General features: G+C 42.6%; 1 protein-coding gene across 3 annotated transcripts in view; it reads right to left on the bottom strand.

The window, feature by feature from the left end:
• RAB3B (RAB3B, member RAS oncogene family) overlaps positions 1 to 26,227 on the bottom strand; it is a 50,823-nt gene that overhangs the window by 9,573 nt on the left and 15,023 nt on the right. For all 3 annotated transcript variants that reach the window (XM_063407087.1, XM_063407086.1, XM_063407085.1), the window contains one exon: positions 740 to 858. In XM_063407087.1, the coding sequence (XP_063263157.1) occupies positions 740 to 858 (119 nt within the window). The remainder of the gene's footprint in view (positions 1 to 739; positions 859 to 26,227) is intronic.

The following is a 26,227-nucleotide window of genomic DNA, read 5'->3' as shown; positions in this document are numbered from 1 at the left end:
GGAGACAGCATCTTGAATGTGACCCTCATGAAGAACTGCTCTAGTGAACAGAGAGAAGAAAAACTGGGCAGCTTTGGAGGAAAGACAAGTCACTCGAAACAGCAAACCACATTGTCTCAGCTTCTGAGTTACAGCCTGGCTTAGGGGATACAGAGTAAGTGTCCAACAGAAAGCCAGGCTGAGCCAGATGCTAGGAGCCAGTGGCACTGCCAGGATGTCACTGCACAGCAGCCTGAGTCAGGAGATCACACTGACCACTGCACTGCCCTCCTCTGCACAGTGACCACTCTTAACTGCAGTAAAAAGCAACCAGAAACGATTGCAGAAACAATTGCAAGAGTGGAGTCAAAGGGCTCTGCTGAGGAGAAACACAGCCTTTTCCCAAATTCCTGAGGTGTGAACGGAACAACCACTGTTAACCTGTATTTTTAGCAGCATAGCCAGAAATCTCATAAGCCCAAAAAAAGCATTAAAGGATTAATTTCTTCACAATAAATTGAAATTTTAAGAAGTAACAAATACCATGGTATGCTACAATATATGAATTATAATATTTTCATTAAAATGAAGCTGTAGAACTTTTTCTAAGCAACATTTATAAATCAAATTTAGGTGAAGAGGAAAGAACATGGTGATGGAGGGTGAGATGTCTCATGTTCTCAACAAACAATTGTTGGTAGAGAATTGGCCAAAACCCAAACAAACCCAACACTAACAACAGTATTCCAGTATTTCCTACCAGTCCTGCACAGCATTGAAGGAGTCTTCACTGGTGATATCATACATGAGGACAAAGCCCATGGCTCCTCGGTAGTAGGCTGTAGTGATGGTCCTGTATCTTTCTTGTCCAGCTGTATCCTGCAACAGAAAGGAACATTTCGGCTTTAAGATTTCAGTTCTCAGATGCAAAAGCTGTAATTAGGTCCTACATCTAAAATAAGGTAACCATTTTTTTGTTATTATACATTTTAAAATTCTCAGTTGCTCCCAACTGAAATGAACTCTACTTACATTTTAGCATTAATTAGGCTTTTGCATCAACTGTGATTTGTTAAATGCATTTTGACACATGTACTATTAAAAAAATACCAAAGATGTCAACCCTTTAATTGCTCTTCTCTGCCTCATCCCCAATGCAATAATAAAATGTTAGCAGAGTTCACTGAAACCTGACACTTCAAAGCAGAGGCAAAATAACCAGTCCAGGCAGAAAACATTTCCATGTTGCAATTTAATGTCATGGTCAGGAAAATGTCCTTGAGGTAGATGCTGTGGGTGACTCCTTTCTTACCTCAGGTTAGAGACAAAAATTAAAGATTTGATGCAATAAACATTCTTATAAAAAGTTAATTTAAAGTGCAATATCCCAATCACAGAGTCTGAGGTGCACATACTAATATGAGATCTATTAATCCTCTTCTGTTGGTTCATCCTAACTCTGTTTACCCACAGAGTTCCTGCAGAGTTCCTCCACCTGCTGTTGTCATTTCTGCATTCAGCTGGGCAGCACAAAGGTGAAACTCTGGCATATGCAACAGAAGAATTTTGAAAGACTCCTGACAGCTAGAAAACATGCCAACTACCATCTGTTGGATGCCAGTAGCACTTTTCCTTTACATTTTGCAAGCCTATTTTTAAACAGGAATATTTCTACACCAGAACACCAGTCCTACAGTCCAATCCATTCCCTCTGGACCTGCCTTCTGAACCAAGGAGAGAAGTCATGTGCTGATTGCCCCTCTCACTCTGAAAGCGCCTATCTTTTAAACACATTTCATCCTTCTTTTGGCAAATGGCAGTTCTGTGAAACAGCTGCAGGGAGCCAAAAGGCTTTGCCTTCAAAGTGTGTGCTCAGTATGAGGTGTCAGCTTAGAGTTACTGTGATGGGTTAGTTCTAAAATGAACCATCCTTCAGTCCCCCAAAACCCACAGTAGAGAAAGCATTGCTGCCACTGGTTTAAAAAGTGATTAAAGTTCTAAAGAAAAAGACCCTAAAGGATTTAACAACCATGTAACTAGTTGGAAGAGTAAAATAAATGCACATAGAGCACTCTTGCAGGAGTAGAGATCAGATACAGCACATCATCACCTCCCCAGGAGACGGTGGGGGGCAAACTCAGCTTTAAAATCATCCTGCCCATCATTCCCACACATTTAGCTTTGTTTTTGCTGCATGCAGGAGACACAGAGTTGGCCCTTGCAGAACTCATAGCAGCCAGTCTGTGGCCTCCTGTTGTTCTGCACCAGAACATCACAGAGCCTCTCTGTAGGAGGACAGCGCTTGTAAATAAGCTCCCTACAGCTTGCTTAAAAGGCTCTGCTATTGCACTACTGTGAGACTATCCACAGCTGTAACATACTGTGAATTTCCCAGTGGAGAGGCTGTGCAGCAGGAATATTGCTGTTTCTCTGCCAGTTCTCTGGGAAAATATGTGCTTTCTTCCCATAAACTTGTGCATTTATTTCAAGACAGTCAGACAATATATCAGACAATATATATCAGACAATCACTGGCTGATCACAGTGAACCATTGCACACTGGCTGAGGAATTATTCTGATCCCTTCTGACAACAGGTCAGAGGTGGGAACATCAGAATGAGGTGGGCTCCACCCTGCAGCCTGAGTGACCATTTCTCTTCCTGCCAGTGATAAACCCATCACAGAGCACTCTCATATTCACTGACACCACATCCCCCCTTAGCTGCTGAACAGCTACACCAGCCATGACAACTAGATCCTAACTATATTTCTTCAAGCAAGGAAGGTCTCAGCAGTAACAATATTATTCTTTTATTCTGAGAGATGATAGTTGCTTTATTTTAGGCTGTTTTCCTAAAGACGTGAGCCTTATTAAAATATCAGTCTCCACATAAGCACTCTTGATCAAATTTGGCTGAGGAAAACTGTGTTCAAATGTTTTCACATATGTCACAAAAAGTAGTTGGTAAGGTGAAGACATACCTTAGCTGTGAAAAAAGCTGAAGTGCAATGGTGTTCTTGTCTGAACACCAAAGGATTCACATGAGAGAGGCTTTCTTTGTGTCTCAGAAGGAGAAGCCTCTAAATCAATACTAGTAACTTCAGAGATTCTGCAACCAATAAAACCAAACCAATCCATGGCAAGTCAGGCCTCTCCACTTCTCATACTCACAGCATTATTGTTGGATACCTGCACTGCAGGTTCATCTGCCTTCCAAATCTCATCTCCTATCTTCTCCTCTGTGTTTAACCAGTGCTCACTCTGGCTTAGGGCATGAGGCTGGGACTAGGCAGTAAGTGACTGCAAGACACATTGCAAAGTTACATGCAGAATAATTTGGAAAGAAATTTAATTTGACAGTGGCTCAGAGCAAGGGCTCAGCTCTGGGGACATACATCCAGGCTGTCCTGGGAAGCAGCCTCAAGGGATACACAGGGTGACTTCCAAAATCTGTCCTGATACCACCTCAGTGCCTCAACTCAGTGAGGAACTGGACTGAAAAAGCCAAATTGTGCTGTTGCCTGAAAGCTCTGGAATTTAGCAAATCTGATTTGCTGATTTCAGTATTCTGTCTGTGATCCCCCTGTGTGTGGGTATGGGCTCAAATTTATATATTAGTGAGAGATGGGGCTGCAGGAGGTACAGAACCCCAAGGGATAATGTGTTTGCTCAGTCATGACCTGTCCTATGTGGGCAGTGCTCTCAAATCATTAGAAAGGTAAGTTGCATATTCACTAGGATATATTTGTGTGCCTGCCTTCTCAGATTATCAGAGGGAGTGTGTGTGAGGGAAATGCATCCTGTATTTCATGGTATGTAAAGATTGTTCATATCCATGCCCTGGTAGTCATGTAGTACAATATAGAGATGTGATTCATCTCTTCCTGAGTCACTGATGGCTTCCTCACTCTGCTTTACTGTACAGGTACAGAGCATGTCATCTCCCCTCACAGCTTTACAGTGGCATTTCTCCTGCTGCATCTCAATTGTTGTACCATCACCCTGAAATTACTTTTTTCCTCAGGTTACATTACCTTCTTAGACAGCAATAAACTGGCTTACTTTTCTTGACTCACACCATGAGAGCTTAAGTTCACCCCCCCAACACACACACAGACACCTCACCATAAATAAAATAAAACAAACTGCAAAGTCTGAGCTCACTTTCTTTCTTCCTCATTTACAACCATTGTCCTTCCCTCAGTTTAAAACACCAGGAGCCCCAGGTAATTAGTCATTTCAGGTCTTAAAGTTCAAGCTGTTTATCTAATAAAGAAAAAAACAACTGACAGAAATTGCTCCCCACCCCGCCAAGTTGTTTGCAAGATTTCCAGGTAGACCACAGACTCATTAGGAGACAAGTACACGAGGCACTGGCAGGGATCAGCAGAAAGGTGATGCAGCACTAATTAACAGTCTAGCCAAATGCCTGGCTGGAACAGCCTGAGCCCCCAGCATCCAGAAACCTGCTGGGCTGTCCCTGAGGAGGAATCAGAGAGCCTGGGTGTGAGCAGGCACAGGAGGGTCTCCGTGAGGTGTATTTACACCAGTGTGCTACCAGCGCTGTTCCTGTGCAGCTTACGTGTGGTGCCTGTGCTTTATGCAAACAATTAAAAACACCCACAGGACCATTAGTGGGTAGCTTGAAACAAAAATTTGAAGGCTTTGCATTAATGAGCAATCAAAATTCTGTGTTTATCGGAGAAGAGAAAGATCTAAATGCATTTGCATTGTGTGCAGATGCCCTCTAGTCTCAAGATCCATCACGCAAACATTCACAATAGAAGTACAATCAGCTTTTCTTAAATTTACTTGGATGTCTCAGCAGAAACTGCAGAAACTGAAAGATTTCTGCAAGATTTCTAACACAGGAAACATATTTGAGTTTTAAAATAATGACAGGCTCTTTGCTGCAGGTTTGAAAAACCACAACCTCTAATTCAGAACCATCCTTCCTCTAGGGAAGATTTCCAGCCACAAATTCTTTGTTCCAAATAAAATGTCACTGAAACATCTAATCTGTACTGAATCTAATCCCCTTAGCTGTGACTGGGATTTTTCTAGCTGTGTATGTGACAAATAACCTTTAAAGAAATAAACATTTCAATGTTTTCAAATGATTATGGTGTGAATTCCATGTTTTGGGGTTTTTTTAAAGAAGAATAATATGAAAGAATGAGAGTTGCTTATCGTCCAGCTATTGGCAACATCTACAAGCTGCAGGTACTTGGCATCATCCTTCCTTAGGCTGCTCAGAGACAGAACAGGGGCTACGTCCCCCTCTCCCTATAACCAGCACCCACCACAATCCAGGGCTTCCTCAGACCTGGTGAAGGAAAGACTTCCTCTTCCCTGCTGTTAAATGTCACATTCTAACACCTACACTACGGCATTTTGCACCTTGTTTGGGGTTTGGTCAGCCTTGGAGACAGGATAATCCATGTTCCAGCCCCCTGGTTATAGGGGGATGCTTCACTCACACACACATCTCCCTTGCAAAAGTAGACTTTGGAGTGGAAGACACCAAGAATCAGATAAACAAAAGTCACCTTGGAAAAGGGATAAAAAACAACCCACCCACCAGGGACCACAAAAGAGAGGGAGCTTGGGCAGACTAGGATGTGTCATTAATAAGAGAACGTTAACATTAAGCTTAGTGTTTCCTGCTGGCAGCTAGAAATAGGAACAAACAGGCAAGCAGGATGAGTCACTGGTTAAGACATGGAAAAGATGTGATGTCATGAAAAACCTGTGAAGATTCAATTGCTGCCAGGAGCAAAATAACACCTGGCTCCTTCAGAACTCAGCTCTGATCAAAATGCTCCAGTTCAACAGATCATATTAAGCATTTCTTTTTCCTCTCTTGTTATTGAGTGCTCCCATTGCCCAAGAGCCACTGGAATCTATTCACATTCAGCTACCTTGAGAGACATTTCATTTCAGCAATATGCAGCAAAACATTCCTGATGTGAAAAACGTCCAACACAAAACCCCTGCCTTTTTTGATAAAATGCTCTACACTTGCTAAGTGCTTTTTAAACATTTCCCCTTATGGCTATCTTCACTTCTATTCTTTGGAAGCAGTAACACCAGCCTTGGATAACTTCAGTATTCATCAGTTGCAGGAATTTCCCTTCTCCTATCCTATTTTACTTACCCTGTACAGAAAGTTCTACCACCACCCTGTTCTAACATTCCCACACTAACTGCTCGCAATGGAGAGGTGGAAATTTTTTTTCAAAGAGACTTTTAATGCATGCAGAGTCTTCAAGAGCTCACCAATCATCAGAGGCCTCGGTCATGCCCAACACAGGCTTTTGAAGTTGCTCCCTCTAACTCAGCTGCTAAGTATCTCTTCAGATGAAGCACTGCACTTACTTTTCAAAGTACTTTTGTAAAATAAGCTTATGGACAAGCAGGAAAAGCTGCTTAGATTTACCTAATCCACATTAAAATGTTTCTGGCGGTAGGGAAGCCCCCACTCTTTTAACTTTCCTCAGCAACTCCACAGCATATAAGACAAAAAGCAAATCACTGAAAATGCAACAGGGTGCATTTGCTCAGCAGAATGTAATTCCCAAACCGGAACCAGGCCAAGGTACTGTGACTGACACCACTGCTCATGACCTGCTAAGCTGCTAAAAATGTTATTTCCATTTTCCCAGGTGCCTTGAGATTGTAGTGAAGATTGCATCAGTTGCCCTTCCTGATCTGTCAGAGAGTAAGGGGGACTGGAACAGGACTGGCTTGCCTATGAACCTTATCTGCTCTTTTTGTAAGCTGAGTTTTTCTGTTAAAGTATTTAAAAGACAGTGACTAAAGGTGAAATCACATAAAGAGATACACACAAAGATTAAGTTCATTGTGCACATTTCTTAAATCTCATACAATTGAAAAGTCTTATTTGTCATTACTTAGAACTAACATGAAGATCAGTCTCATATTGTTGATTCTTTCTGATCCAGCTACCTTGACAGAAAAAGAAATGGCAGCGATAAAACTCTGTAGCATCCACACCACATGCCTGCTTCAAATTCCATTTCTTTTGCTACAAATAAACAGCAAGCAAAGTTCAAGAGGTATATGATGCATTTGAAAGCCCATCCACTGTGGGCAGCAATAAAACCACCACTGATATGATAAAAAAACCGAAACAAAAACATCTAAGATACTGAGATCTCAGAGTAAGTAGCATTATGGGCAGTAGATGCATTATTATTATGGAATATGTTGCCAGTTTTGCTGGATCTTTTTAGTTTTCCCACGTATATCCCTTAATTCTGTTAATCAACCCCTATAAGAATATCTGTACAACGCACAGATATCTGAGCAGGGTTAGCCACTGTAAGCATTATTAATTAGCTGCTGTTGAGAAGCTGCTAAATTAATCACAGCTGGAGCTCTTCAGAAGCAGCCCTGACCCCTGAGAATGAGCCAGGGTGTCCATCCCAGCTGGTCCTGCAGGGCAGGGGATGGATGTGCTCAGCCCAGGGCCACGGTGCGGCACAGCCCGCTGCTAACCCGGAGGTGTGTGGCAGCACCAAGGGAGAGATCTGAACATCTTCTGAACCGGCTGCCAAAAGAACAAGTGCGCGGACTCCGAGGAGGAAGCCGTACAAATCTGCCTGGACTCGGCAGCCTGCTTCTCTGATCTCGGGAGGGACACGGACCGGCAAAGGGCATTAGCACGGCGGTGCCGTGGGGCTCGCTCCCGCTCCACCGCCCGCAGGCGAAGGCAGCAAATCCCCGGCCGGGAGCAGCCGAGCTGAGGCGGCAGAGCCCAGCCCGCTCCGGGCGAGCCAATGTCATGGTAACAGCAAGGCAGCGGCAGCGCCGGGGCTGCCGGCGGCGCTGGGCATCGGGCCCGGGAGGGTGCCCGGCCCCGGGCGAGACCTCCCTTAACTCGCTCACAAAGCAATTGTTTGGGTTTTTACGAAAATCAGCGAGTTTGTGCTGAAAAACCTGTTGCAACCCCTAATGGTAAAAAACCCCTTGGTACTCTGCTAGGAGCGTCCCTCCGAGGGCTGGTTCTTATCAAGGGAAGATTTAATCTTATTTGGGAGTGGATTAAGGCTAAATCCGAGCCTCATACTTCACAAGAACCCCCTAGAGATATTGTGTCAAGAGGGTCAATTCTAAGATAAAGTGCTCAGAAATTCTGGGAGGCTGTCCATGGTATTTTTGAGATTAAAATACCAAATTGAATTACAACCATGAGGCAAGAACGTGTGCTTTAATTTGAAGGGCAGCAGCAAGACAAAAATAAAATAATCAAGCTTAATTTATATTAACAACAACATGCCAATAGAAAAAAAAATATAATATTCTTTTAAGGTCTTTAAAATCCTAATGTGTAATTTTTCAAGATTTGGTGGAAAGTAAGAGTCGATCAGGCAAATTTTCAATTTATTACCTCCCAAATTAGGAAAAAAAGCCCCACTGCTGTATTCAGGTGAGCATTAAACAAAAACATAAAGAAGGTTCTAGCACTCAAGGCAGAATGAAAGCTTAAAGATAACAAAACCCAAGAGAGCAATCTGAACCACACAAACCAGAAGGTAAATAAAAAGGAAAAGAAAAAAGTACATATCTTACTTCAGTGGAGTTTGAAATACATTTTCTAAATGCTGGAATTAGCAATAACATAGATTCCTCTCGCTCCCATGTGTTTTTGTTTGACAGAAATGTGCACATACTTTGAAAAGAAATGTAATAAACAGATTTGATATATTGGTGACATGTTTAAATTCACAAGAACTGTTTAAAAAAATCAAATGGAATTTGAAACTCTCCAAGTAAACCCACATCTCTGCTAAGAATATAAAGGAAGACTTTCAGCTAAAGAACTGCTATTTCCGAGTATGCCTAAGCATCTTAAAATAGAAGCTTAGAATTGAAGTGCTTTGTCAACCACAACAGTACACCCGTGATGATGCTCAGTAAGAGCACAAGACAAAGAAAACAATCTTCTACCATTTACCGTGATGCTTTCTATTATAACTACACAGATAAGATGTTAAAAGAAATTTCATTGTGCAGCAGCTGCAGGTGGCTCCCCAGGCAGTCCAGGAAGCACCTCAGGGCAGAAGTGGTTACAGCTGATGCATTTCTAGGTGTGAGATCCTTTTGAGCGCTGTTTTAAGTTCACTCACCCTTGTGGTGATGCTTCTTTCTCTTTTCCATTTGGAAAGAGAGCCATGAGCAAATACTCCTCGACACACATGTGAGATGTTTTGCTGTTTGGTTTTTTTACTGTTTTATTTTTACTGACCAATTCCTCACCATCTCCCTGCTCTGGCTAAGCCCCAAACTGCCCCTGGCCAGTGGACAGACACATCAAGGGCCCGAGTGACTCAAAGCTTCCTGAAGAAAAGCATATCTTCATGTTCACCTTTTCAGAAAGCCAGAGGAAAATGACAGCACATTTCCCAGCTGAAGAAAACGTGTTGTTGGCATTATAAAAAAGCAATATGCTGCTCCATGCCTCCAGGTTCACCTGTCCCCAGCCAAACACACCAGTGGGGCTTTGGTCAGGCTCCCAAGCACAGCCTGCTGCTTATATTTAATAGGACCCCTCAATTCAGCCCAAATTTGGGGAGATGCCACTTGGGGATTGGTATAAAATAAGTCCTGAAGAACTGTAAGGTCCTGTCTGCATCCAGTGATCTCAGCAAAGAATCCTGCATATGCAGGGGTCCTGACTTCTCTCAAATGAGACTGAATGTCTAATAAGAGGAACACAAGACATAGCATTTTCCGTGTGATCTATTTCTCAAAACACAGACCTCAGCCCAAGGAAAGGAGTCTGTAAAAAGCTGTTAATGACAACTCCAAACTGTCTTATTTAAAGATAATAGAAAATCCTATGAGCAACAGAGACAGCATGAGATCATATTTGTACAGAACATTAAATGTGTGCAATGCTTTACAGATCAACAAATATGCAGAGACATCAGTCTTCATTACATTCTAGCAATTTTATATTAATATAGCTTCATAAAATAGGGAAACTGCACAGCATTACCCCAAGCAAGCAAAGGTCTATCAACCAATCTGTAATTGAAGCAATCATAGTATCAGGCACAATATAAGCACAAGTTAATGCATTATGCTGCTTCCTAAATCACCCAGACCCTCTGCCAGCAGAAAATTGAAATCAGACTCTCTGGACCCCTGGCTCAGCTCAGCAAAGGGAGATGAACTACACTCCATTACCTCGCTCTTCTAGAAACACTTTCCAGCTTGGGAATGAATTAGTAGTGTTACACTGGGAAAAAACACACATTGAAATATTTATCAAATCAAAGCAGCCTCCCTAGCAAGCTGTAACCTCTGGGCAGACTGTGCTCTGCTTTCATGTGCACTGAGTGATGTGTCTGGAGAAGGTGCAACAAGTTGATGTTTGGAGCAAGACACATTATTTACTGTGACAGAGGTTAAAAAAAGGGCTCTTAGGATTTGTTTTTTGTCCCACCCAGCCCAAATCACTTCTCTGGACTGAAAGGGTGCAAAAGCAAGCTTTGGAGCAAAGCACAAGTGAGCAGAATTAGATCTGCCAGCGCTAAAGACATTTTCACTAAAAGGGACACGAGTTCAGCAACAGCATAACTGCTTCAAAACATTATGAAACTACAATTAAATTAATTGCACTTTCTGCCTGCTGCTATTTTTGCCTTATTCTGACATCAAAGAATTATAACTCAACACAATTTTGGAGGCTTCAGAGCAGCAGGGGAAGCTCTGGTGCTGGCTGTCTGGAGCTTACCCTGATGTTTTATCCCAAGACTCAGGCAATGACAGTATCTGCCTGTTCTGCAGAAGAGAGTGATGCCTGGTTCTTCAGGGAACAGTTGCTGTTTCATTGCTATGCTCATATCACAAACACCACTGTCAGAAAAACAGAATTCAGAGAACAAAATATATCCCCATTTAAAGCACTAATAAAATTAATACAAAGAACTGAAAGGATAAAAACCAAGTCTCTCTTCACATGCCACCAAGATCTACTTTCTCCATCTATTTTTCCCTTGAAAGTAATTTCCCTTGACCACAGCTTTTCTTTACAACTTCTGGGTCAGTTGAAAAATTATGAAAGCCACAATAATATCCAGAACTGTTCAGATGTGTTCTTTTGCTAGTTCTTCATGTGGAGCCTGGAGGGGAAGTGGAAGACTTCACCCCTGTCCTACCAGGACAAAGTGAGAGCTCCCATAACTCTCAATCTCAGCCAGGCCTTTTTAGCAAACTGTGTGGTAACATCAGAGCCCATTGCTTGCCAACACCTCCAGGTGAGAAAAGGGAATCCTAAAATCTAATCCTCAACAAGGAGTCTTTGCCAGCCTTCCTGATGCTTAGTGACTAAAAATTTCCTGGATTCTAGTTATCTTCATTAAGTAGGACAACAGTAAATATGCAGCAGTTTCATCCATATTATATACTCTTCCTGGAGTCAAACAGTCAGGCAGTAAGTATTAGATAATAAAGAATAAACACTCTGCTCTAATCTCATAGTGTCCTTCCACATCACTAATGCTACATCAAATCACCCTGATTCATTAGGGCAGTTACATCAACAGGCAGCCAATGTTATATAAAAACTCTTAGATAAGAACAGGCAACATGTTTTCCTCCTTTTAATTAGTGAGCAGCTCTATCTCCTGAAATGAGATGTAAACATAACTGACCTCCACACATGCCCCCTCTTCCACAGCAGCTTATTGACAGGAGCTGCAGGAACCACCTCACATCCACACTTGCTTCAGTGCCACATCCATGCTCTGCTCTTCAGAAAGGGAAGAGGTGGCATTTTTGTGTAGAAAGAAGAAAAACAGCAGGTTTTCAATGTGCACCTGGCAAACAAAGAGGTTTATCTCTGTGCCCATGAAAGAAAATGGGAGGGATGAAACAGGAAATAGATTGGGACTTTTCTGGAGAGAATGGGATCTGTCACTTCAGGGAAGGAAGCACCTTGTAACATGTCATGGTTGAGGAGGAAGGGACAAACTGAAATGAGCCAAAAGAAAAGCAAAAAGGATGATGGGAAGGCTGGCTTATCATAAACCATTGGAAAGATGAGCTGTATTTGGGTGAGTTAAATACAACAATCATCCCAGGATGTTACAAGGCTTGTTTCAGAAAATGCAAAACAAGCAGCTTCCTTGGGCAGGGGACAGGTCTCTTCATCTGTGACAGAGATCAGCAGGTCTTCAGGCAGTCTCTCCTTCAAGCTTACATTACCCTCTAAATCTGCAATTCCCAAGGTACTTAGAAACTGCAGATGATAAAGTGATATTATCCTTGTCACACTCAGGAAGACCAAAGAACTCCGGTTCATCTCACTAGTATAGGACTTGTACCCATTTCACTATTTAAACTTCTAAAAGAGAGAGAAAACACCTCAATTTGTTATTTTGGTAATCATAGACCTCTGGATCGCCTATGCAGAGTGGTGGGTTGGGGTTTTTTTGGTTGTTGGGGGTTTTTGCTTGCTTGGTTTTTTACATCTTTGTGTACAGTTCATTCTGTAACTTCCAGGGGTTTGGCCAAACTCAGCAGCCACAGAATAATGAAGAAATCTGGTAACGCCTAAGACATTCAAAGGCACAGATGCATTTGGTTTATGCATCCAGGAGACTCAGGTCAGGATTTGATGGTGTGTGACATATGTTTCTAGCATGCAGCAGCATTCTCCTCCTGGAGCTTTTCCATTCTGTCAGCTTGTGACCTAATCTGAATGTTGGACAGTTTCACGGCATGGTAATGCAGATTTTAGTGCACAGACTGCACTGAGAACTATAACCACACTCTGGAGAAGCAGAGTTGTGCCCACCTCTATATCTATGTGGTTACTGAAAAGACATTTTGCAGAGATACTGAGATTCCAGGAGGAATTGATGAAAATACAATTAATGAAATATTCTAATGAAAAGAGAAGCACAATCACAGGCTTCATATTGTGTCCCAGTTAGACTGTGCTTAGGTCAGAATTTTCATGTGCTAATAGGATTGTAAAACAAAGAAAGGGAATAACTGAAGGAAAAAAATCAACTAGGCACAGTAGTAAAAATACTTTTAATTAGCATCTTTGTTTTGCCAAAGGGATCACAAGGTTTCAAACAGCAGTATATAACATCAGAGAGTTTGCAAACACATTGTTGTACTAAAAGGGAAAACAAGAAATTCAGAAAGAATGTGCTATATTAACTTGATAACTGCCAGGGTAAACAGTTTTACAATCTTGTAAGAAAGATTGCGAGTACAAGTTACCAGGGTACCTTTGTTCCTTCCAGCTTCATGTTTTCAACACAAAATTGAATACGTTAACACAGACCTGTACTTTCCCTGCTGCAAACTCATTCATCCTGTTGTGTGGGAAGCTGCAATAAACCAGCACAGGACTTTTCAGAATTTCTTTGCTCACGGGAGTCACCAGCTTGTTGTTCTTAATTCATTATGGTTCCCACAATTTGAAAATGAAATAATTTCTGGGCACAGTTTTCCAATGTAACTTCAGAGAGAGCATCTGATCCAGATTTTGCTCCCAGGTAACCTGCTGTAGGAGTTGAGGTTTTCTGGGTTGTGCGAGCTTAGCTGAGATTAGCAGCTGATTTTCCATTTCTTCACTTGCTCAACAGTGACAAACCCTGACAATCCTGTCACTCCAGATGGACAGTGCTGGAGGGGCAGCTCAGAAAACCAGGAGAGAAAGCTCATCCCAGGGTGTTAAAGCAGGGGAGACAAGGCCACATGCCAAGACCTTTCAGGAGTCCTGCTGAGGCGCTGTGAGAACACTTCTCTCTTCACTGATCTTTGATTTGAGCAAGGATTTTCCTCCCAATTACATAAATACCTCCCCATTTCCATGGATTACTTCTGGTCACTTCCAGTGCCACGGATCTACTTCTATCTCCAGCTATCCTTGCAGAGAAGACCTGAATTTTGAGGGTATGTGAGAGACAGGCATCTATAGACACAGTATGACAAAGCCATTTCAGGACTAGTCAGTGTTCTTCTGAAGGAATGAAGAGTTGATATATAAGAGAAGTGGGAAAAAAAAACCAAACACACACCAGCCTGGAGGCAGCTATTAATTTATACTGAAATACAGACTGGAGGTATCACATTGAAATACAGATTGTTTTGGCCACAAAGAATTAGGTTTCACAGGTTCACATATAGAGTATAGTTCATTTGCCTTTACTGCCCATCTGCTTACCCACCTGAATGAGGACAGGTGTTAACTGACAAGCTCTGCCTTCCAAATATCATCTTTAAACTGCCTCATGGACACACCAAGGCTGTCATCTGCTACATCCAGGAGGAGATACCGCCCTGCTGCTTGACAGGAACAGATGAAATACCAGCAAGCCTCTTCCTGATCTTAGCAACTGTGCTCACATCCCATGAATCACTCCTGCAAAATGTACAGCAAAAGCAGAAAAGCCAGGTTGTGTCGTTGTGTACCCAAGGAGAGCACCCCACTTAGCAACAGAGCAACATGTCACATGTCAGTGGGACTTTCTGCCTCTCAGGGGTGCCATCTCCTCCTCTCACACATCAGAGTGCCCAAGGTGAGAGAACTCCAGAGTCCCAAGGCAGCCTCAGTGGCAGTACTGCCAGCTGTGCTGCCAACAGTGCAACAAGCACTGTGATCACCTTGGAGCTGCTCTGGGATAAAGCAACTGCAGCTCTGACATTTGTAGGCTTATCCTGCCTGTGAATTTCTTCTCCCTCAGCTATAGTTTTGTGCCCACACACAAGGTTTGACCCCACTGCGGAACCTTAGAGCAGAGGGAAAAGCAGAGCTCCCCTCCTCCAATTCAGGTTTAATATAGGAGGCTCCTGTTTACTTAAATAAATCTTATTTATATGGCTCACCTTGGTAGCTGCACACAGGCAGTGTGATTTTTCAAGTTCTGTATGAGAAACGTCATGCAGAGATGGCTGTAAAGCATCCCACTCTTTTTTCCTCTCCTGCAGCAGCTGTGTCTATAGTGATTATTTGCATAAGTCACTCAGATCAGTTGCTATTAATTACTATGTGGTGGATTATCATTTAATGTTCTTATATCAATAAGATTTTATACCTCCTTGATGAAGTGGGTATTTTTGGCTAGGTGGAAATCACTCTGGGGCTTAGACATCAGTCATGTCTAAAGAAGAGCAGTGGAGCTGGGGAAGGAGCACAAGTGATGAGGAGCATTTGATGGAGCTGTGGGTGTTCAGCCTGGAGAAAAGGAGACTCAGGGAGGACCTTGTCACTCTCCACAACTCCCTGAAAGGAGGTTGTAGCCAGGTGGGGATCAGGCTCTGTTCCCTGGTAAAAAGTGACAGAACAAGGGAAAATGGCTTCAAGTTGCACCACCAAAGATTTAAATTGGATATCAGGAAATATTTTGTCATTGACAGGTGGCCAGGCACTGGAAGAGGCTGTCCACAGAAATGGTAGAGTCACCATCCCTGGGGGTATTTAAAAGACAGGTGGATGTGGCACCTGGAGAAACAGGTTAATGGTGGACTTGGCAGGGCTGAGTAAACAGCTGGATTCCATCTTAGAGATCTTTCCCAACCTAACCAACTCTGTGATTCCAAGTCTCCCATAAGGAAATCAACTGACTTGCTGTGACCCAGCTTCATTTACTGATCACTTGGAAAGATTCTTATTTAAATCCATATTCATATGGCTAGAACAACCACCTCCACTGGTCTTAAGTTGTACATTTAGAGTGATGCATGTTTGATCAACATTTGCAGGATCCCAATCTACATACATTGATACAATTTTTTGAGAGGGCAGAAGGAATAAATACATCAAGGAAGGTGTTCTACTTCTTTTCAAAGAACAGCACTTCATACCTTGGCTGGTTTATACCCACACAAGACAACAGCAAGGCTCCCTACCTATAACTGAATCCTCACAAGTAGAAGTATTTACCCTCAGGTTTGACATGTTGCATCCAATAACACACCTTCTCTGAAAATCCTCCACTATGAGATTATGCTTTTTTCTCCCTAAGCAACATGTACACAAACATCTAAACTGAACAGGCTCCAGTAAATTAAAAACTAACAAACCAATTTCAAAGACATTGGTCTCAGCTGATCTCCTAGACCTCACACACCTCTAGTGAACTACCTCCTTCTGAAACTTTTTAGATTCACCTCCTGGTCCGCAGCAGATATTTTCCTGGAAAATGGCATGAGGATTTTTACAGCTACCAGTACTGTCCATTTCCTGATGCAAAAACTACACCTGTCCCAGCTAGATATATTCAATCAGTCTTAATTTGTACTGACAGAAGAATGTGTTGTCAAGCTGCAATCAGAATAATGTGTCTGCTCCTGTTCACCACAGAGTAACCACTGAGAAAAATTTCAAAATAGATAACATTTTCTCCCCTACTTTTCATGCATATGATAGAAACATGTATCAGCTGCGCTAGAAATTGAAGCAATCTTTTAGACATGCTGGATTGTTTCTCATTAGCATATCCTCATGTCAGTAATCAAAATCAATCGACTCAAATCAAATTAGTTCTCCATGTGTTCAGTTAAAATCCATACCATATGCTGGCTGAAATGTATACCAAAGCAAGACTGTGCAGCTGTAGGAAGCTTCTTTCTGCAGCTCCATTTCACGGCAATATTAGGACAATTTCCATTGAAACACCAACATTTAAATATTTTCAACCAGCCTTGTGTAGCTCCAAAGGAGCAATTAACTGACTTGTTGAAATTAGTCACTAGTGATGCATCACAATACCTGCTGTCTCTGTGGGATCCAATCACTGGTTAGAGGAAGAGCTCAGTCTCTGATCAAACAGGACTTCTGAGAAATCACAATTCACCAGGCATACCCAGAGGCTCAGCTGTGGTACCATTTGCAAGATTTATATGATGGTATTTCGAGTCATCACTTACTCCACCTAGTTAAACATCTGGCTGCTGTCAAATTGTCATGGTATGCTGAGCTGGAATGCACCTGCTTACAATACCAACTACTTCTCAACATCATTGGTATTGCAGGAATGCTTAGGAGCCTTCATGGTGAAGCTGATGCTGAAAGGTTACCCAGGCTGGCCAGGCAGCACCTCCTGCAGCCACTGCTGGATTTCTCTGTGCAGGAGGGTCAGGAGTGAGTGAGCACCAAGGGGCTGCAGGAGCCACCACCCCAACCAGCACCAGGGCTGCCTCCTCCCCACCACACCACCTACTCTGCATTCCAGGAGGCACGGGGTGGGCAGCCCCTCAGAGCCCTGCGTTTGGTTTTCATCCCACAGTTTGGCTGCAGAACCAATATCAAAGTGTAAGGTACACACCCGCAGCATGCTCATCCTCCTGAGGCACCAGGTGAGAGCTGAACCACCTCTCTTCAGTGCAGCCAGCCCTCCCTCAGCCTCCCTCCTACTACAGCTCACAAACCCAGCTGTGGTGATCTGTCTGAAGCTGGCTTGTTTCCATATTAAATGCAGTACAGTTATTTTAACAGCCCTGTTCTATTCTGACTTCAAACAGCAGGAAACCTTTGCCTGCCTCTCCACTCTCCTTACTAGAAGCCTCAATTTGTACCTGATGAGATGACTTGTTTTTCTCTCAGCTGATCACTGTCATATGCCTAACCAAATGTGTCAAGCAAAGTTTTAGAGGGGATTCATAAATGCTAAATCTCTAAGAGGCTTAGGAGTGAGAAACATAATCGAGTGTCACTGCTGGAGGCAGAAGAGTTGTTTAGGAATTCTGATAAGCATCAATTCAGCAGATATTATTTTTTACACTGGTTAATCAGAAACAGCAAGCTTCAGGAAACAGAAATGTTTCTCTGTCTCTGTGCTCATTCACCATGGGGTAGAGGAATCACCATGGGCTAAAGAAATCACCATGCCAGCTCAGATTAGCAGATGAAGAGTTTCAGCAACCTGTCCTGAATGGTACAAGCTTCTGATCTAAATAATGATCAGAAATGGATGTTTCTGCAATAGACACAAAATTGCAGAGAAGTATAATTATGTAAAACTTTGCATAAGCAACATAACAGGGGAAACACTCCTAATTTAGAAGCCAATACCAATAAACCAGCTTGTGGTGGACTACTACTAAAATATTCCTGTAACTGAAACCCTGAAATCTCCCTTCCTCCTCCATTCAGATTCAGGTAAATTCCCCAGACCCCTTTTTATCTCCCACAGACTCTCAATTTAAAACATTTTCTTAACCCTGTAGGTGTAATTTAAAGGACCTCATCCCTCACAGGTCCCTTCCTCACAGATGAAATTGTTCACTGTGACTTCCAGATTATTCCTGATAATTTTTTGGTCAGAAGCCTTAGAAATCAACTGTCAGCACATACATCAGACATGTTATCTCCTATCTCAGTGGCTGATAGATTTTCAGCCACATTATTTGTCTTCACTGCCTACTTTCAGTGGTGACCTACATCCTTTCCAGTGGTGACCAAGGAGTTATGGCAGAAAAAGGGACTGCAAATAGACTGCAGCCTGAGTGCTGAGACATGCTCACTCTGGTGTCCCCTGAGCTGGCGGCAGCACCAACCTCTGGGGCTGCTCTTCGTTGTTATTTCTATTCCCAGAACAGTGTGCACACTCTTCAAGAGCCAGAACTTCTTCCCCTGCACTCTCCTCAGCATCAGAACAAAAGCACATTTTGCACCGAGTACCCAGCCAGACAGTCCCACTTCATTACTTTCCCACTGAGCCCCTGCTGGCTACCTGCAGGTAAATCCAGGCTGTATTTAATCTCCCAATTTGAAGGCATATTTCTTGTTTATTTTCATACTGGCCTTGACTGCAATATTTCATACCCAGATACCTGCTGTGCCACCAATCTAAAAACTGACTTCCCACAGAAATCTGTCAAAAGTTCTTCCCAGCATCAGGAAGGCACAGCAATACAGATACCTGGTGGAAGCATTCCCTCTGCTGCCCTGATCCAGTTAACCAGCAATCACATTACCCTGCTCCTTCAATACCTCTGGGCTCACTTCAATTCACTTTGGTCTCTCTGAACCTGGCACTATTGTATCTGCTGCTGTAACATCCTCTCCAAAAGACAGCTTGATTTGAAAAAGGGCTAAACATCTTTAACTACCATTTCACCACTGGGAACATACCTTTGGTCAAAACACAGCTAGACTCAGAGTGAGCACTGCAGCACTAATGATTAACAACTGGATGCAGGCTTCCAGTGAACCATCTGAATGGGGGTAGGATAAAGCAGTCAACAAGTACATCAATTATCTGTCAGTTCTGAACTGCTGCACTCATTAAAGGTAAAACAGGCACACACATAAAAACATTCTGCACTCATAAGCTAAAAACAAATAACTTCCCTGTAGTTTCCACAAAAAAAAGCATCCCTTTCCTTTAGTCATTTCTTCTCACTGCACCTATAGGAACTTTCAATAGCACCATCAAATCAATATGGATATGCAATCTGCATGCATTTAACTTCAAATACCGTGTTACTAACAGCTTTCTACAAGATAAATGTTTCATCTTATCAAAATAATTCATAAGACATATTGACTTTCATGACTCCTTGCTACTTTCAAAATTCTGTTCTCTGCCAGAGACAATCAAGAAAAATCTCTATATAGGTTCATCACACTCTTCTGTTCATTAGAAAACCCCATACTTTGCAATGTCACTTTGAAGGAGGAACTCTGCAGAAGCAGAGCTGGAAAACTGAATTATATTACAAGCTGAAAAAGCAGAAAGCATGCTGCCATTCATTTTAGTCACTTCCAAGCAATTTTGTTTGAATCTGCTGAAGGCAAATTTCGGCATAAAGTATGAAAGCTCGAGATCATCTCGTTACTAAGATGGATGCCAGTTAAATCTTCAGTTGGGTCTATCGCCTTCATTTATAAAAACACAATTTCTCCTCCAACAACAGAATTAGCATAAGTGTGCTTACAGTCCCGCTCACAGGATCTGCCAACCATATCTTCTTTCTTACTTCAATCTGAGATTGACGTCAGCAGCATTCACAACCTTTTGAGAACTCATTCTCCAGTTCTACTTAATTTGATGTCTCAGAACATTTATATGACTCATAAAATTTGCTGTTTGCAGCTTCAGGGCACAAAGACAGAAAGAAATCCAAAGGGGCAAAAAAAAAAGATTGCATTTTGTGTAGTAAAATAATAGTAAGGAAGAAGAGACAGATAAAATATAGTCAGGTGCTATTTTTGGCAATGGTTGTTTAGTAAAGGAAGCACAGTTTTCTCTTTCATTACTCAATAAAACAAAGAAACACAATTTTCTGTCCCATTCATTACTCAGAGTGAATGAAGAGATCAATCATAAGAGCAAAGTTAAACTTACAGATTTTGCAGCTACCTGTGGGAGCTGAGTGACCCTCTGGGACTGCCAAAGCAGAGAACCAAGGCACCAAGACTCCCAAGAGAGAACACTTCTTTAAACAGGACACACTCCTGACTCTCTCTGGAAGAGAGCTTCTCTGGGTCAGAAGGCCCTGCTAGAAACTGCTCCAATTCAAATTTGAATTCCAAGGGCCACCTGTGCTAGGCAGAATTGTAAAACTCAAGAAGAGCTAATTTTTTAGGAGTAGGAAGTAATCATTGATGCCAGTACAGATTTAATTCCTGAAAACCCCTGACCCTTCCTCTGCACACACAGAGATGCTCCACATCCTCTGGATGAAGGGAAGACCAATTCACTTGGGGAGCTGGATTCCTGAGTGCAGCTCACAGGGAGACAACTACTGGAAAGCTCCCATTCTCTCAGCTGAGGGATTCTAGTTCCAAGCCTGGGTCTTTGCCAAGTCCTTCTCTGTGAAAAAATGAACTATCCCTCCTGCTCTGAAGAGAGAACACTGGTTATATGAATCCCTCAAGCCTTGACACACTGTCAAACGAATACTCTTATTGTTATTAATCAAGAATTTAATAGATGAGATCTTAAAATTAATACGTCTTGGGAATCTTTTCATTTAAAAAATGAAGATCCAATGAGTCATGGCTGCAAAAGACAGTCAGCACCTCCCTTTGAGAGATTATTTTGAACAAGTACTTTATTGAGCAGATAGATTTTAGCAGAACACAGCAGACTCACCTGTGGTATGAGGGCAATTAAACCTTTATCAGTTTTTTAAAAATATCCGTAAAATAAGTAGACAAGAAGTGAAAGATCTTCTCCTATTTCCTCATAACAGTCCCAGAGTAGTTAGCAAATCTAATAGTTTGGATTTATTCTCAGCTTCCTTCACAAAAAATATAGTAAGAAAAGAAATCAATGCTACAATTCTTCTTGGCCACATAGGCTGTATGTTTAAAAAAAGAAAAAGGAGACAAAAGATAAAGAGGGCTATTGCATGGATTCTGACATTATAAACAACAAAACAAATACCACCTCTTCTCTGCCTTTGTATTAGATGATAAAAAGCAGTTTGGTTTTGTATTGGGTTTTTGGTTGGGTTGTTGGTGGGGTTGGTTTTTAAGTCTATTTTTTTTTCAAACATCAAACTGACTGCACTGTCTCTTACAGCTATAGGGTAATACAACATTGCTTGGAGGATGCACCCTCAGGCAGAATAAACAGCTGCCACTCCAGAGACTTAAAAACTCTCAAGATTCCAGCTGGACTAAAAGGGATGCACATGCTTGATACTTTCAGGACCAGATTGAATAAACACCTTGCATGCAGTTACTGGAAAATAAAGGTATTCATTTCCTTCTGTTTGAGCACTGGGGGTCTGTAAATGCTAAGGCAGGTGGTTACTTTGCCATCACTTAGTAACATCAGGTTTTGACACACAACTGCTTCCTGGCCTCCCAGCCAGGTGGGCAAGGGAGGACTCCCACAGCCCCTGCTGCAGATGGGAGAAGTGACAAATCACTTTGAGCAGATGTGTCACTGATGCAAAGGTGCTGCTGTGTCCTGCTTTCAGCCAGATGCTGCAAGTTCCACTCACCCAGGTGAAATCTCATGTTAAAGCAGTAAACATCCTGTAGACCAAGACCACTTCCAGATTTAGGTGAAAGATTATTGAAATCGCAGTTTTGCCGTGACAATGGTGTATTTTTACTGAATTTATTCCCTTTAGATTTCTTGCAGCCTCCTGAATACTAAGTAGCTCCTATACATATTTATATCTGAAATTTAGCAGAAAAACTGAAGTAATTTCAAACATTTCCAAGACTTCAGGACTATGGCCACAGCTTTGAACATGCTACTGTGGCAATATGCAACTCAGAACAGTAGAAAGTACATCACAGAGAAGGACTTTATGCAGATTCTTCCCTTACAGGAGTTTGCTTTTCCCTAAAATCATTAACCAGTGCAAAGAATTTATTGATCTTGCACTTCCAACCCCCCAAAAATTCAAGAGGGACTAAGCAGTTCTCACAGATTTACTTCATTTAATATCTTTGCAGTAGTCACTCTTCCTGCATGCTATTTTCAAGATGAAGGGCATTCTTCTAAAAGACCATTTTAGGTAGGATAAGGCACCTTAAGCAGCCATGGATTTTCAGCAGCACCATAATTATACCACAGCAGTCAGAATGAGCATCAGAACAGAAATACTGTTCATCTGAAGCTCTGAGTTCCCCTAATCAGCCAACCCATTCAAGTCCCTTCTGTTCTTTGCTCTCACACTTAGGAAAATCACCTAGGGAGGGGGTTTGGTGAGGAAGGGTGCATAAAAACAGGCTGAAGAGCTTTCCAAATGCATACCCCCTTCCCCACCTCAGGAACCCAGACACCAGCCATCTCCCAGGAAGGCTGGAATCCACCTGGAGTTCACAGACTGACACTTCTGTGACAGCAGTTCTACCTCTCCAGCCCTCCTGGGACTGCTGCTCAGGGGCACTCCTTGCTGCTTGTGAGCCAGCATTTATAGCACTGATCTTTAGGGCTGTTTTCCACTGTAATTAATGAATTCATTAAAGGCACCGGGGTTTTTCTTTCCATGGTCCTGCTTCAGTTCTACACAAGTTTTGCCCCAGTTTTCACTGCACTCTCTTGCTCCCTTTAGGACACTTGAGCACTGCACAGTGGAGTTGTCTGCACAGGCCCTCAGCTGCCAGAGGCAGGACTCAGAGGTGGAGGGGGCACAGCAGAGTCAGCTGAAGCTGTGCCTCAGCTAAGCCAGGCTTGATTGAGCACAACCCTCCTTCCTTCTTGCAGACAACTCCCCTCAGTGCCTCACTGCACTGCCCCACAGTACCAGCCCTCACAGTGCTGGTGGCTCTACAGCCCAGTGAAGGCCAAGAGAGGGTAACAGAAGCACAGAAGTTATCATGGTCCATCACTCTACTCTCCTACATGAAAGGCTTGAAAAATGCATTCCTTAATTACCCTTGCTTGCTGTAAATTTCCAGTGTTATTATTCCATGTAATTAAGTGATGCACCTGGTGTGCTTTATCAATTTCTTCTGCAAAAAGCAAACAAGAATTCCTCGCTTTTTCCCCAGAAAAAACTCACTCTTAGGCACAACTCCATGATTTTAAATGTTGTTATGACAGTACTCTGCGAGAACTCATCTTGCAGTTAGTGCAAAAGTGCTTACCAAGGTGCTCTCTAACCTCTCCAGGAGCAAGCCAGGGTGCACAACAAAAAGAGAAAACGATGGGAAAAGTAGCACAGCCTTACAGAAACATGTACAGCATGAGGTTAAACTGCAGAGCAAGAAAGCAATTTAGCACTTGGTGGTAATTCCAATGAAAACACATTTTTTAGCCCTTTAGAGTTCAAAAAAAATCCAAAACACATTTGATGGGAGTTATTTCTCTTTCTTCCCTCAAAAAAAAGCAACTTGCAGTCCTTGGTAAAGGACTTCACCTGGACTTATCAAAGCTGACTCATGCCACGCTACCACAATTTGGCACTTGGAGCACTTGCTTCCTTGCACAACTGGGCAGGCTTGGTGCCTGCTGGCAGCCAGCAGAGCAGGATGCAGTTACCATGGCACTGGAACACGCAGCAACTTCACAACTGCCACGGCAGCAGCGCCGACCCAGGGACGCACGGAGGGGAAGCAGCAGGTGAATCTTTGAATAAGCACATGCAAAAGCAAAATCAGCAGTAGGGTGAGTGTTCTGCCTCGTAAACATCCTATGCACAGGTCCCCTGTGTGTTCTGTTTTATTGCTCTGGCTGCAAGGAAAGCAGAGGGACAGTAAAACCTGTAGCAGCAGGAGCGTATGTGCACACACGGATCCACACACGCCGCTCTCTCGCCACGGCTTCACCCTCCAGCACTGCTGCAGATGTCTGGATCAGCTTGTCAGAGAGACAACCAGCCAGAATCTGGCTGAGAAAATACCCCCATCGAGCCTTCTTTGAGTAATCCACAAAGTTTAATCACTTGAGTCATACATCACTGAAGGTACTTCAGTTAATGAAGCACAGCAGCTCATAACACAGTGTTTATCTGCTGCACTTCCACCTGCTCCCATCAAGTTTCAAACACTCCTGCCACCTCCTGTTTCAGTTTCTAACACAAATTAGTAGAGAAGCAGTGAGTATCTGATTAGCAGAGAAATGGATGCAAAGCAGAACTGGCAATACTAGAGGAATTTTCAAACAAGATGCAAGTGCACAACAGAAGCACAGGATGCCTTTTGTGAGCTGAGCAGGACTCTTGGGACTGGCAGCTCCATTGAGATGGAGGAACATCTCAGCAATGCTGCAAAGCCAGACTGTGGCAGAAGCAGGGAAGCATACACTGGGATGCATAGGGTACACTTTTGTGCTGCAGTGGCCCCTGGCCATAAAATACAAGGTATTAACCTGCTATTGGAAGGTACATCTCACCCCAAACAGGATTTATGTCCCCTACTTTGTCACTCTCATTGGTGTTTGCTGGGCAGCCAGAACAGCTCACCAGAAATCTGGGTTGAGATCACCTGGTAAACATTATATTGTTCTGCACAGGGGAGAACCTAGCCAGCAAACCATAGGGCTCTCAGTTCCCAACACTGCAGGAATGTGCTGCTTTTGTGTCCAGTTTCTGGTACTTCTCACCAATGTTTCCTTCTGTCTGCAGAGTCCAATGCCTCCAATGCAATAGAATACAGAAAATCAATGCTTATCTCTGGGAGCTCAGTTCATGCTGTTAAATGAATCAGGATGATGTTGAACAGCTGGACAACAGAAAATACATCACAAAGTTCACAATGCTGAATTCCTAGGAACTCCAGTTGGGCTATAAAATACAATTCCTCACACCTGAAAAGCATTTTGGAGGGGTTGGATTCCCTTTTTTGGTTCTAAAATCTAAAAGCCATTCAGGTACTCAAGTGTTGCATAAACACGACACTGCTGTAGACAACACAATGTAGGAAAGTTATAAATATGAGTAAGCACAGCAGTTATATTTTCTCATCTGACCAAATGTGACACAGTTTAAGTACGTGCTCACTATGAGAACTCATAAATTCCACCCACTGTGTTATCTCATAATGGATCACAGTGCCACCCAGCATAATTAAATATAGAATATACCCAGTCATTATGCAGAAGATAAAATTGTGAAAGAAAATAATAATAAGGGTGATTCTGATGAGACAAGGACAACAGGAAAAGGTTTTGAGGCACATGAGTCTAAGACCTTATATAAAATACAAAATATCTATTCTGAATTTCTGGTAAAAAAGCATTAAATGTAAAATGTTGGGAGGCTGGCAATTCATTTGTCCTCTCAAACCTTAACTGGCTCACTACATCAAGTGAGTGATTTCCCTTGAAATCTCCCATGTACAGCTTTTCCTCTACTGGACAAACAATCAGCATCGGTCCATTTTCCCTGGGAAAGGTCCAAACCTTTGAACTACCAACAGCTCTCTATCAACAAACACACACTCGACACTGGCCCTGGATAGAGCCTGGTACCTCTGAACACCTTTCATTTCACTGAATTGTACAAAACAATTGTACTGGGCCTCCAAGGGCCCAGTAACTCCACAAAGATGGAGCACAAAGAGAGACTCTACACCTGCAGTGAGAGCAAATCCAGTATTGTCAGCAGGGATGTTGCAATGGCATCAGAGCTTAGACTGAAGCTGAATTTGGCCTTCACTGTAATGCAGAGTTATAATGAGATAACAATGAGACTGAGGTGATTAGCTATAAACAGAAATAAACCCTCCATGTCAACTGTTTGACTGCAAACACAGCAATGTCCTGCTCAGCAAGCTTAGGCTGTTCAGTAATTCAGTAGTGAGTGGGGTAACTGACCCATCAAGGTCTTATTTGTCAAGGTTT

This window comes from Prinia subflava, chromosome 10, assembly GCF_021018805.1.
Source record: "Prinia subflava isolate CZ2003 ecotype Zambia chromosome 10, Cam_Psub_1.2, whole genome shotgun sequence".
Classification (NCBI taxonomy): Eukaryota; Metazoa; Chordata; class Aves; order Passeriformes; family Cisticolidae; genus Prinia; species Prinia subflava.
This window is presented reverse-complemented; position numbering and strand designations above follow the sequence as displayed.